Source organism: Malaclemys terrapin, chromosome 3 (genome assembly GCF_027887155.1).
Source record: "Malaclemys terrapin pileata isolate rMalTer1 chromosome 3, rMalTer1.hap1, whole genome shotgun sequence".
NCBI lineage: Eukaryota > Metazoa > Chordata > Testudines > Emydidae > Malaclemys > Malaclemys terrapin.
Window position 1 is genome coordinate 143,667,078 of NC_071507.1, and position 13,486 is coordinate 143,680,563.

Here is a 13,486-nt window from a genome sequence, read left to right on the forward strand (position 1 = left end):
AACTGGAACCCGTGCCCCCCACTTTTTTCTTTATGGATGTCCAGGAAACAGAATTGTTATGTTGGGGGTTTGTGGACTAGAGATTCCTGCAGAAATTGTCCTGGGCTCTGATCTGCAGCATGACAAGTAGGTGCTAGGTTGCCATTGCCCAGGAAAACATATACTTCTGCCAGGATCTTGGCACCAGATCTGAAATCCTGTGTTTGGAAGTACTGTCGGTATGGCAGTGGGCTTTGTCCCACAAGACCAGTTTTGGTCGCTGCTTACGTAGAAGGGAAGGAGAACGTGATCTTGGAAAGACTGAATCAGTTGGAGATAGACCCCTTTTGAGTAAACCCTGGCACTCACTTGAATGAGAAATTACCAGTCTTCTGCTCATGACACCAGGAGAAGAAGATACATTGCTAAGGTTTGCCTTCTCCATCCAATTGAGAGGAAGCTTCCTTGTGTATCTATCTACTAGTACCTCTGGAACAGAATGTCCTGACAGAGCTCAAAAGAGACCAGGGTTTAATTATCTTGATTGCCCCATATACACCCAGATGGCAGGGACCATCTGTTTTGTTCTATTTGTACATTCTGGTCCATGCTGCTAATTTCCACTTTGCAACAGTTGAAATGCTATGTTTAACAAAAATATGAAACGCTCTGAATTTCTTAGTGAGCCAACGTGCTCTTAATGTTAAATTATTCCATTCTCAGTTTGTCTGTTCAGACTGATAGTTGAATAGAATAATCCAGCGCAATAATACAATGGGAAACACTCATTTTCCCAATAATTGGCTTTAATTATTTATTCTCTTTCTGACTGTTATAAGGTGCCCATCTATCTTTACTAAGAATATTTCCTTAGTTTGCTGATATACTGTGCTTTTTTGTTGCAGGTAGTCTTAATAAGTTATTGCATTCAAGAGGCTGCTTTCTGAACTACCTAATTCATAGTATTGTAAATATTGCTGGTTTTGTTGTATATAATGTGTTAAACATTTACATAAGGTGCTTAATCCCTTAATTTATACAAAAAAGAGGGAGTAATAGATGTGCAACTCTGTAAATTGCTCTTTTTTTTCCAGCTTCAGTATGAGCAAAGACTTGTAGAGCTTGAAGAACTCCTTGCCTATAAATTGATGAATGAACCACAAAAACTGCATGACAGCAAAGCCAGCTTTACAGCAATTGAGCAAGAACTTCGTAGTCTAAAGGAGAACCATCAGATCACAGTAAAACATCTTCAAACAGAAATTGAAAATCTTAAAAATCAAAACTCCCAGTTAGAACTCAAAAAATGTGAAAGAGATGAAGACTTACAAACAATAGAATACCAAGTGGAACAAGCTCATGCTAAAGCCAGGTTGGTAAGACTAAATCAAGAATTAATCACCAAAAGTAGAGAGATACAAGACCTAACAAAAACTGTGGAGAGACTTCAAAAAGAGAGGAGGACGATGTTGTCAAATCATAACTCAAGTGATAAGGAGAAGTCTACAGAAATTTTGAAAAAGGATATTTTAGCAACAAGTAAACGGAATGCCAGCACCAGTGAACCCTTCCCAGACACTCTTGATGATAAAATATACCAGCCACATAACTTTGCAGATTCCCATATTTCAGAAGTTCTGCAAGAAAATGCCAGGTTAAAAGATGAGCTAGAAAGACTGTCTCTAGAAATGAGCCAGCAGAGAGTGAAGTCTCAAGCAGCACTGGCTCATTCTGAAAGTAACATACGAAGGTAAAACAGTCATTTCATGCATTTATTAAAACATTGGAGTCTTGGCGGGAGATCAGTAATGATACAGTGCCTTTTGACAAATAGATCACATGTATGAATCCAGATCCCATTAGTAATGACCTAAAAACTGCTACCTTCTCATGCTACCATCTAACTTAGTTGGTGGTTTCTGTACACACATTCATAGTCAAGTGTGTACATGTCACAAAAATTGCCGCCTAAATTGGCACTAATTGGCATCTTTCTGGTCATAGATGACTGGATAAAATTGATGCTTTTGAATGGACGAGAATGTGAGGCAATCACTTCCATAAGTCCTTACCCCCATTTAGGAACAATACGCTGAGAAGAGGACTTAGGTCTTCTATGTAGTATATCACTGCTATTAAGCCCTCAGGCAGGTCCAGATGAGTGCATTTTAATAAATCTAGAATTTGTCATGGCTTTGAGTAAGAACAAGGTTATTTAATATAAATTGTTGCAGCTTGGATGCCTTTGTCTTTTCATCTAATAGTGTAATACTAATATTTATGGCCCAAATCTTCAAAATTAGACACATGCATAATTTCGTACACAGTTACCAAAATTGTGGGTGCAGTTGGAGTAATTGCACACACATGGTGTTTGCATATTGCATCTTTGCAACTTCTAAGAAATGAAGTGTGTGCAATTTTGAAGTTATGGGGCCTATAATTTAATTATTTTAAATGTATAAGCATATATAATTTTGTTGGTGCAGTTTTGGGGAACAGCTATATGCATAGCTTTCTTTTACAGGACAAAGGACGATACAGCAGAATACATTGCAGCTCTACGAGCATCTCATCAGAGAGAAGTAGAGAAAATTCTTTGTCAGCATGCAGTGGAACATTCTGCTTCTAAAGTAGCTGAACTAAATAGCAAAATTTCAAGACAAGAAGTAAAATAAAACAGTTATACACCTATGATCCTAATGAATGTTAAGAGTTAACTATGATTTTAACAGAAAAATGTACACCTCTACCCCGATATAACGCGACCCGATATAACATGAATTCGGATGTAACGCGGTAAAGCAGCGCTCTGGGGGGGGCGGGGTTGCGCACTCCGGTGGATCAAAGCAAGTTTGATATAACGCGGTTTCACCTATAACGTGGTAAGATTTTTTGGCTCCCGAGGACAGCGCTATATCGAGGTAGAGGTGTATATTACATAATAAAAATGTAGAGAGAATATACGGGGCATAAAGATATGATATGATGGAAATATTTTAAATTCAAATCCAGTACACGACCAATTAACTGCATCAGTATTGGCTTTTGTCTAGTATAATGTACAATACAATTACTATTAATAAGATTCAAGAAATGCTTTCATATATTTTAATTCTAAGATTCAAGAATTGATTTTATGTATTACTTTGAAGGTTTTAAAATCTGTCAGTGTTAATGAGGAATATTTAAAATATTTCCTTAGATCTTAATAAAACATCTACAAGAACAAGTTAATGAGCTGCACAGAGATCAGGAGGCCCTTGCAGTTTCACAAACGCGAGAAGAAATCTTGCAAAAAGAGGTAAATGAAAGGTTTGTTGTGATTTTGTTCAATTTTAAGCTATCTGATTATAAAGCAAGAAATCTTTGTTTTATTTTTTAAAAGTTCCAATAATATAAAATGAAAACAACCTGCAAAAATCCAAGCTTGTGACCACTTTCCTTACCTTAGACCTTAGTCCATTCCGTGCTTTTCTGCACATTGGGCTACCCACATTTGCCATCTTGCCTGTCAACTGCCCTTCTCTCCAGATCTTCCCATTTCATATTGAGGTGCTTGATGTCGTTCACAACTGTTCGTTTCCATGTTATTCATGGTCTTCCTCTCTTTCTGACTTCCATTCAAGGCCGGTATTTGGTATGCATTCTTTTTCCATTCTCAGCACATGTCCCAGCTACTGAAGTCGTCTTTTGTAGATTATTTGTGAGAGGGCGCCCTGGCAAGTAATTTTTCTGACTTCTTCATTTGTCTTCCTATATCTATGTTATTCCCAATATTCTTCTCAGACACTTGTGATTAAATATATCCAGCTTTTGCATATCTTTCTTGGTAAGTTGCCATGTCTCACTGCTATATGTTGTGATGGCAATAACAATTGCTTTGTACACATTCAGTTTTGTCTTGAGTGAGATGTTTTGAGTTGCCAGATGTTTTCAAGTCTTCCCAATGCAGCGTTTGCCTTCCCGATTCTTCTTCTTATTTCCTTGGAACTAGTACCATCTTGGCTGATATGTAAAATTGTCCACCTTCTCCAGTTTCTCTTCTTTGCATTGTATCTCAAACCCATTTTCTCCATTACTTCATTTACTTGGTTTGTGCATTTTTGTAGTCCGTTGGCATCTTCATTGATGAGAACAATGTAGTCAGCAAAGTCTAGATCAGATAGCCTTGAATTGTTCCATTTTAGGCCATATGTATCACTGTCGCATTGTTTTAATCCATAGTCAATGACTAGCATAAACAAAAAAGGAGACAGGACGGGCCCCTGCCTTACATCTGCCTTGATGCTGAATAGTTTACTCAATCCATTTTCAATTTTAAGGCAGCATTTTGAATTGGCGTAGAATGCCTTCATAATAATTAATTTTGTTGGAATTCCATATTGTTCCACAATTTTCCACGTTGTTTCTCTATTTACGCTATCAAATGTCTTTTGAAAGTCCACAGAATTGATGGCAAGACTGCCTTGGAATTCAGTTGTGTTCTCAGTAATCCGTCTCAGGTGAAAATAGCATCTGTACACGATCTCCCTTGTCTAAATCCAGATTGTTGTTCATGTAGGATGGTATCCATCTTTCCTTTCATTCTCTCAGGAGGACTGCTGCTAATACTTTTCCTGTCACCGATAGAAGTGTTACTCCCCTCCAATTTGAACAATTGTTTAGATCACCTTTCTTTGGTAACTTGATTATGATACCAAGGGTCCATTCTTCTGGTACTTTCTCCTCCGTCCATATTTTGTTGCAGAGCGAACAGATCCACGTCCACTTTAGATCTTGGTAAATTAAGTTGGTTAGAATTCCACGTCCACTTTAGATCTTGGTAAATTAAGTTGGTTAGAATTTAAGTTTTTAATAATTGCTCTTTATCTCAAGTACAACTGTGAATTTTAATTGGTTGGGACAGGCCAGGTATTTATGTGAGCAAGGAAGCAGAACATGCCACAGAAAATTTAACTTACATAATGCTTGTCCATTTCACTTTGGTCTCTAGTACTTGGAATGATTTTTACCAAGTTCTAAACCTACATGTAGCAAATGTTTGGCTGAAGATCATGATTTTAATAAAGTTAACAGAAATGGATGAAAAGTAGACAATACAATGATAATTACATAATGTTTTGGTTTTTGTCTCAGTATTACTGTAGAAAGTCCACAGCCACAATGTGTTGTTTGTTTTCATGCATTAATGAATGAAAGTGTGAGGCCAGGGAAACTACAGAGACATTTAGCAACCAAACACCTGGAATTTGTAAATGAGAACTGTGACTTGTTTTCCTTCAGAAACCAACAGAATTAAAGTGCCAAACAAAAAGTCATGTCTAAAGAAGCAACTGTTTCTCAAAAAGCCTTAGAAACATCTTATGGTGAGGCTGTGCAAATTGCAAAATGCAAACAATCACACACGATTGGCAAGATCTTTCTAATTCCAGAAGGTCCTAAGTGAGCTACATATGTAGGGCTGTACATTGATGAGGCAGCAGCCGTGACAGGATAGAATAGTGTGGTTGCAACATGAGTTAAAGAAGTGGTACTAGCAGCAATTTGGACAAGCTGTATGAGTCATCATAAGCTTTTGGTATTGAAGAAGTTGCAATCTTAAGTACACAAGGCCCTCAATGTTGTTGTTAAAATTGTTAATTTTATAAAATTCTGGGTAGTGAACACACATGGTTTTAGTACAATGTGTGAAATGATGGGCTCTGACTACTCTCAGCTTTTGTTTCACAGTGAAGACTGGGTGTTGTCATGTATGAATATTTTACAACGTGTCTTTAAATTGCAAGACAAAATCAGAATTTTACTCCTCTGGAAAACAGACTTTGCAGATTGTGTGTGTAATGTGGACTTCTTGATTATATTAACTTATGTGGTAGGCATATTTGGCAAATTGAATGCACTGAACTTGAACTGGTAAGGTAGGAAGACAAATGTACTAGATACGAAAGAGAAAATCAGGGAATTCATGAAGAAGCTTTGTCTTTGGAGATGTCACACTGAAAAGAGAGTTACCGAGTTGTTTCCAGTGAAACCAGATTTCTTAAAGGAGAAGAGTGAAAGTGATCAAAATACTATCAAAGATCATTTGTCTGGATTGTATTCCTCTTTTGATGAATATGTTCCTGGAGTTGAACATGGATCTATAGACATCGATTGCATTTGAAACTTATTCTGTAAGGGAGCCACGGTCCTAAAATGTTTGTGACGCGTGAGTCTGGTACATCTCACTACCAATGCAGAAATAAATCTTCCGTCTGCATCTCTATCTGTTCCTCTATTCACAGGGTAAATATGACCATATTATAACCTTCAAACCTTTTCTGTTTTCAGATATTCAATTATCACACCTCTGCTTTAATTTCTTTCTGCTTTCCTTGCCCCGGCCCCAGCCGTGTCGCTGGGGGCTGGCTGAGGAAAAGTCCTGCACTCACCTGCGGCAGGAAGCAGAGCGCCACAGCTGGGAGCTGCTCCGCTTCCCGCCGCCGGTGAGTGCGGGGAGGTTGGGGAAAGGATGCCCCCCCATACTAACCTGCGGCGGGAAACGGAGCGCTGTGGCTGGGAGCTGGCGGAGTGGAGCGGACTGGAGCCGGGCTGCTCTGCTTCCGCCGCTGCTGGTGAGTGCGGGGGGGAATCCTTTCCCCCAACCGCCCTCCCCCGAGCAACACGGCTGGGGCCGGGGCGAGGGAAGCAGAGCGGGCTGCTCCCAGCCCCCCGCTAACCCTCCGGGCCACTCTTGGGGGCCCCACAGTCCAAAAGTGCCCTCCCACAGCTCCTGCCCCCCCAAACCCTGGGGGGGGGGAGGAGCCCCTGACTGCCCCCGAGACCCTCTGCTCCTTATCCAACCCCTCGGCCCCAGACCCGGCACCCTTAACACGCTGCTCAAAGCAGCGTGTCAGAGATTTACCGTGTTGTATGTGAACCCGCCTTATATTGGGTCGTGTTATATCGGGGTAGAGGTGTATTTGTTTTGTTATTCCATAGGGATCATTTGTCCCACACTTATGTTATCTTTTTTTTTTATACCATCTATTACCTGTAAAACTATCCTCCATCATGATGATGATTAATTTTCTGTCTTTTTTTCAATTGAAAGCTTTGCTGAGGATAGTACATTTGAACAATGTTGCTAATTCTGTCACTCTAACACTAAAATCATAAGTACCATTGAAGTATTGCTAAAATAAAATCTATTTTTTCCATTATAAGGTTTTAAACTTTTGAAATTTTAGTAATCTTACCCATTGTCCTTGCTGGTATTTCTTTCACATTTTCTATAACCGTATGTGCTCAAGCAAGAGGAGTTCTTGTGCTTTATCACAACTTTAAAATGTCCCTTGAGTGATGCTTAATCTTCATCTTCTGTGCATCTTAAAGTTCAGCTTTACTCTGAAAAATGCCTATGTAAAAATAGCACCTTCTCACTCAAAAGATCTGTTCCTAGTGTGTCCTTTTATTACTGGTGGTGATGTGTAAGAAGGAAGGACTCCTACTTGAACTACAGATTCCAGGTTGAGTTTGAAGGGCTGGCAGTTAGAAAAAACATAATTGTATTTGTAAAGTGAGAAATTTGCATTGGAAATCATTGTGAGACTGCGACTTTTCAAGGTAAAACTTCACTTGCCATGTTTTTGTTCAGTTTATGTAATAACTATTAATGTTAGTGTAAAATAACTTTTAACCATTTCATGCCTAGAATCCAAATTTAGTTAAACTGGAAAATAAAGCAAATGAGGGTTGCAAATATGATTAGTCATTACAGGGGAATCACTATTAGCAGTCTTAAATGGGATGGGGTTGAGCTTCATCTATTTAAACTACCAGTGCCTCAAATGAAGATATAGATATTTTGGGAGAGCCCCAAGTAATTCCGATATTTTGAATGCTAATCTGCCTCTGAATTGCTGTGCACAGCCATGCTGCATTAACTACGCCAATCTGTTAAATAGATTCCTAGCTTCCTTAGAAGACAACTTTGACTTAAAAATTGGAGACTTTAACCAGAAGATGCCCTATCTTTGGATCTGCTTCTACATGGTACTGCATGAGGATGTGAACATATTGGTATTTGGAACTGGTCACCTCAGGCTATTTTGAATTCAGAATAGTAAAGAATGGGGGGTGAGTGGGGACTCTCAGAATACAGCAATACTTGGTATTTGATTTCAGGAAAACAACACTGAGAAATTAAGGTCTCTAGAAAGTTCTGATGGAACCTTTTTGAAATCCACAAGTAGACAGCTGCTGGAAGAACGAAGATGTATCGAACTGCAGTACCACTTAAAAAGTAACCTATATGGGGTAGCCAAACTGCGGCTCATGAGCTACATGCGGCTCTTTTACAGTTAAAGTGCAGCTCGCTGAGCCCCTCACACTTCCCCCCATTTTCTGCCTACCAGACTGGTCAAGGGGGAAGAGCTCAGGCCTTGTGCCCTGTGGCAGGGTAGTGGGGCTAGAGGCTTCTGACTAATGGGTGGGGGGGCCCCGGGGCTTCAGTCCCACAAGGTGCATCTGCTAGAGATCAGGGCTTTAGCAGGAGCGGGGCTGAAGTCTTGAGCCTCGGCAAGCATCTCCCACAAGGCTGAAGCCCAGAGCCCCAGCAAGCACACCCTGCAGGGCAGAAGCCCCAATCTCCAGCAGGTGTGCCCTTGCTATCTTAAGGTTATCTTGCTATCTTAAGAAATCTTAATTTCTTAAGGTTGTAATATGTGGCTCAGAGGGTCAGTAAGTTTGGCCACCCCTGCTATATAGCTTCTTCTAAATCAGGGATCGGCAACCTTTGGCCTGCGGCCTCAGGGTAAGCCCCCTGGCAGGCCACGCCAGTTTGTTTACCTGCTGCGTCCGCAGGTTTGGCCGATATAGGCTCCCACTGGCCGCAGTTCGCCGCTCCAGGCCAATGGGGGAAGCGGCGGCCAGCACGTCCCTGGGCCCGCACCGCTTCCCGCAGCTCCCATTGGCTGGGAACAGCAAACCGCGGACACTGGGACCTGAGGGGCTCCATGCCTGCAGACGCTCCAGGTAAACAAAACGTCCCAACCCGCCAGCGGCTTACCCTAACGGGCCGGGAGCCAAAGTTTGACAACCCCTGAAATATAGGGTCGGCTTATGAAAGGCTCATACAGTTTTTTTCTATTTTTACCTAACCATCTGTGGGGGGTCGGCTTATAAACGAACGGGCTAATGAACAAGTATATACGGTACCTTGACTTTATCAAAGCTTTTGATACGGTCTCCCACAGTATTCTTGCCAGCAAGTTAAAAAAATATGGATTGGATGAATGGACTATAAGGTGGATAGAAAGCTGGCTATATCATCCGGCTCCACGGGTTGTGATCAACGACTTGATGTCTAGTTGGCAGTCGGTATCAAGCGGAGTGCCCTAGGGGTTGATCCTGGGGCCGGTTTTGTTCAGAGTCTTCATTAATGATATGGATGGATTGCACCCTCAGCAAGTTCACGGATGACACTAAACTGGGGGGAGAGGTAAATATGCTGGAGGGTAGGGATAGGATCCAGAGTGACCTATACAAATTGGAGGATTGGGCCAAAAGAAACCTGATGAGGTTCAACAAGGACAAGTGCACAGTCCTGGACTTAGGATGGAAGAATCCCATGCACTGCTACTGGCTGGGGACTGACTGACTAGCTAAGCAGCAAGTATCAGGGGGTAGCCGTGTTAGTCTGTATCTACAAAAACAACAAGGAGTCTGGTGGCACCTTCAAGACTTAACAGATTTATTTGGGCATAAGCTTTCATAGGTAAAAACCTCACTTCTTCAGATGCATAGAGTGAAAGTTACAGATGCAGGCATTATATACTGACACATGGAGAGCAGGGAGTTACTTCGCAAGTGGAGAACCAGTGTTGACAGGGCTAATTCAGTCAGGGTGGATGTAGTCCACTCCCAATAATAGATGAGGTGTCAATTCCAGGAGAGGAAAAGCTGCTTCTGTAATGAGCCAGCCACTCCCAGTCCCTATTCAAGCCCAGATTAATGGTGTTACATTTGCAAATGAATTTTAGTTCTGCTGTTTCTCTTTGGAGTCTGTTTCTGAAGTTTTTTTGTTCAATGATAGTGACTTTTAAATCTGTAATAGAATGACCAGGGAGCTTTGAAGTGTTCACTTACTGGCTTATGTATGTTACCATTCCTGAGGTCCGATTTGTGTCCATTTATTCTTTTGCGGAGGGACTGTTTGGTTTGGCCAATGTACATGGCAGAGGGGCATTGCTGGCACATGATGGCATATATAACATTAGTGGATGTGCAGGTGAATGAGCCCTTGATGGTATAGCTGATGTGGTTGGGTCCTCTGATGGTGTCGCCAGAGTAGATATGGGGACAGAGTAGGCAACGAGGTTTGCTACAGGGATTGGTTCCTGGGTTGGTGTTTCTGTGGTGTGGTATGTAGTTGCTGGTGAGTATTTGCTTCAGGTTGGGGGGTTGTCTGTAAGCGAGGACTGGCCTGCCTCCCAAGAGAAACAGCAGAACTAAAATTCATTTGCAAATTTAACACCATTAATCTGGGCTTGAATAGGGACTGGGAGTGGCTGGCTCATTACAGAAGCAGCTTTTCCTCTCCTGGAATTGACACCTCATCTATTATTGGGAGTGGACTACAACCACCCTGATTGAATTGGCCCTTTCAACACTGGTTCTCCACTTGCGAAGTAACCCTCTGCTCTCCATGTGTCAGTATATAATGCCTGCATCTGTAACTTTCACTCTATGCATCTGAAGAAGTGAGGTTTTTACCCACGAAAGCTTATACCCAAATAAATCTGTTAAGTCTTTAAGGTGCCACCAGACTCCCTGTTGTTTTTGTAGCTAAGCAGCAGTTCTGCAAAAAAGGACCTCAGGATTACAATGGTCGAGAAGCTGGATATGAGTCAACAGTGTGCCCTTGTTGCCAAGAAGGCTAACGGCATATTGGGCTGCATTAGGAGCATTGACAGCAGATCAAGGGAAGTGATTATTCCCCTCTATTCGGCACTGGTAAGGTCACATCTGGAGTATTGCGTCCAGTTTTGGGCCCCACACTAGAGAAAGGATGTGAATAAATTGGAGAGAGTCCAACGGACGGCAACGGAAATGATTAGGGGGCTGGGGCACATGACTTATGAGGAGAGGTTGAGGGAACTGGGCTTATTTAGTCTGCAGAAGAGAAGAATGAGGGGGGATTTGATAGCAGCCTTCAACTACCTGGAGCAGAGTTCCAAAGAGGATGGAGCTCAGTTGTTTTCAGTGGTAGCAGATGACAGAACAAGAAGCAATGGTCTCAAGTTGCAGTGGGGGAAGTCTAGGTTGGATATTAGGAAAAACTATTTCACTAGGAGGGTGGTGAAGCACTGGAATGGGTTACCTAGGGAGGTGGTGGAATCTCCATCCTTAGAGGTTTTTAAGGCCCAGCTTGACAAAGCCCTGCCTGGGATGATTTAGTTGGGATTGGTCCTACTTTGAGCAGGGGGTTGGACTGATGACCCCCTGAGGTCTCTTCCAACCCTAATCGTCTATGATTCTACTAGAGATTAGGCTTCTGCAGCATAGAGGAAAGTAGTAAGAGGCAAGAACCTTCGGGCTCTAAAATAAGCTTGGATTATAACAGTGGGCTAACATTTAAAATACTGTAAAAGAAAATGTAAAGGCATTTTGATGGGAAATCCTGTTTGTTTATACAACACTTAGTAAAGTTGGCACTACTTCATTACAAGTAACAAATAATACCTCAAATTTTAGATGGCAAAATTGTTGGAAGAACTGAGAGAGGCTAAAGAGAGGCAAAGTCCTGAGATGAAACATTTCTTGTGTCTAGAAAGGAAAATCAAGTATATGGAGATCCGACACGCACAAAGAGAACAAGAACTTCAGCAGGTAAAATAGAGCATCTCTGTACTTATCTCGTATGTATTTTGACAGCATTTGTACAAATTATTGCAGACCATACTGCAGGGATCAAATACATTTTGACAGATGACATGATAAACCAAAGTCGTTGTCCTTTTTTGTGCCCGCTGGTACATGTAAATGTGCATGCAATCCTGCACCCACAGTTATTTACAGGGGCAATTAAAGTAACTTGTACATTGGATCTCAAATGAAATACTTAGAAATCCAAAGTGACAACAGTTGTAGGTGCCAAATTGCCATATATGGGCACAAACAGGAACACTAGGTTTAGAAAATGAGGATCGGTGTGTTTATAGAATAGGCTCGACTTAATATTGACTGAGTTGAGTCTGAGATCCCAAATAGAGCTCAACAACATAAGATGTTTGCTCAATTTCTAAACATTACACAGACAGAAAAAACTTGCAAAATATTTCCCATATGCTCCTTGTACTTTCATAAAAAATGCCCATAGACTTTCTTTAGCTTTTTTGTGGATTTGGGATAAAGGTAATAATTAAAAATATTATACAATTGTATTATCCAGTGGTGGTTTGGTGAGTTGGAGCTTTTTCCTTCTTATAGTGTTGCTGTTCTTTTACTATACAAACAAAAAATCCTTGCAGTAAATATTGAGTCAGGTTGTTTATTTATTTGAGTTACACCAAAAAAGAATTTGGCTCTATGCCCTAGATAGCAAGGTAGTAAGGAACTGCCAATGAAGTCAAAGCATAAACACTTCCAGACCACTTGTACCTGAATTAAGGTTTCTTTTTAAAACCTAACGTACAGCCATATATAATTTCAATTAGGTAAAGTAATTTCTCAGTGATTCCTGTACCTCATTTTATAGACGGATCTAGCCTCTGTGTTCTTAGTAAACTATATAAGGATCATTTTGTATCCAAAGAATTACTTCTACTTTGTTCTGTATAGGTTCTTTTATTTCCCTCATCACTTTCGCATCTTAATGCTTTTCAATAGTGCATTAAGCAGTGTGATTAGTATCTGTCACATGTGGTTCATTCTTTCCCATATGCTCTCCCAGGGAGAAGATTATATGTGTAATGAAGTGGTTTGGTTTGGGGAATATTTTTTTTTGGTAAATGGAGAAGGCAAAGTTGAAGTGTACCTCAGGGCCGGCTTTAGGAATTGCGGGGCCCGATTCGAATACCCGGTGGCAGTCCGGGTCTTCGGTGGCACTTTGGCGGCGGGGGGTCCTTCCCTCGCTCCAGGTCTTGCGCGGATCTCCCCCGCCGCCAAAATGTCGCCGAAGATCCAGAGCGACTGAAGGACACCACCCCCACCCACCACCCCCGCCGCCAAAGACCTGGACCACCGCCGGGTGAGTAAAAAAATTTTAAAAATTAAAAAGGTGCCTAAGGTGCAGGGCCCTCTTAGGCGCGGGGCCCAAGTCCGGGGAATCGGCCTAAAGCCGGCCCTGGTGTATCTTGTACTTGGAGTAGAAGGTGATGAGGTTTTTAGTTCTTCTGGGCATTGTTCCATAGTCTTGGACTGGCCCCAAAGAAAGCCCTGTCTGCTGCAGATACAAGCTTTACCCTGATGGTAGAAAGTTCCATTGTGCCAGAGAAAGTGGAACTGTCCACTTAGGATATAA

The 13,486-nt window shown here is 41.6% G+C and overlaps 1 protein-coding gene across 7 annotated transcripts in view; it reads left to right on the forward strand.

Moving 5' to 3' along the window:
* CEP162 (centrosomal protein 162) overlaps positions 1 to 13,486 on the forward strand; it is a 79,006-nt gene that overhangs the window by 61,561 nt on the left and 3,959 nt on the right. For 5 of the 7 annotated variants that reach the window (XM_054024208.1, XM_054024210.1, XM_054024211.1 and 2 more), the window contains 4 exons: positions 1,074 to 1,729; positions 2,507 to 2,648; positions 3,185 to 3,283; positions 11,719 to 11,853. In XM_054024208.1, the coding sequence (XP_053880183.1) occupies positions 1,074 to 1,729; positions 2,507 to 2,648; positions 3,185 to 3,283; positions 11,719 to 11,853 (1,032 nt within the window). Of the gene's footprint in view, positions 1 to 1,073; positions 1,730 to 2,506; positions 2,649 to 3,184; positions 3,295 to 11,718; positions 11,854 to 13,486 lie in introns of those variants that run through there. The other 2 variants (XM_054024213.1, XM_054024212.1) reach the window with 2 other exon arrangements.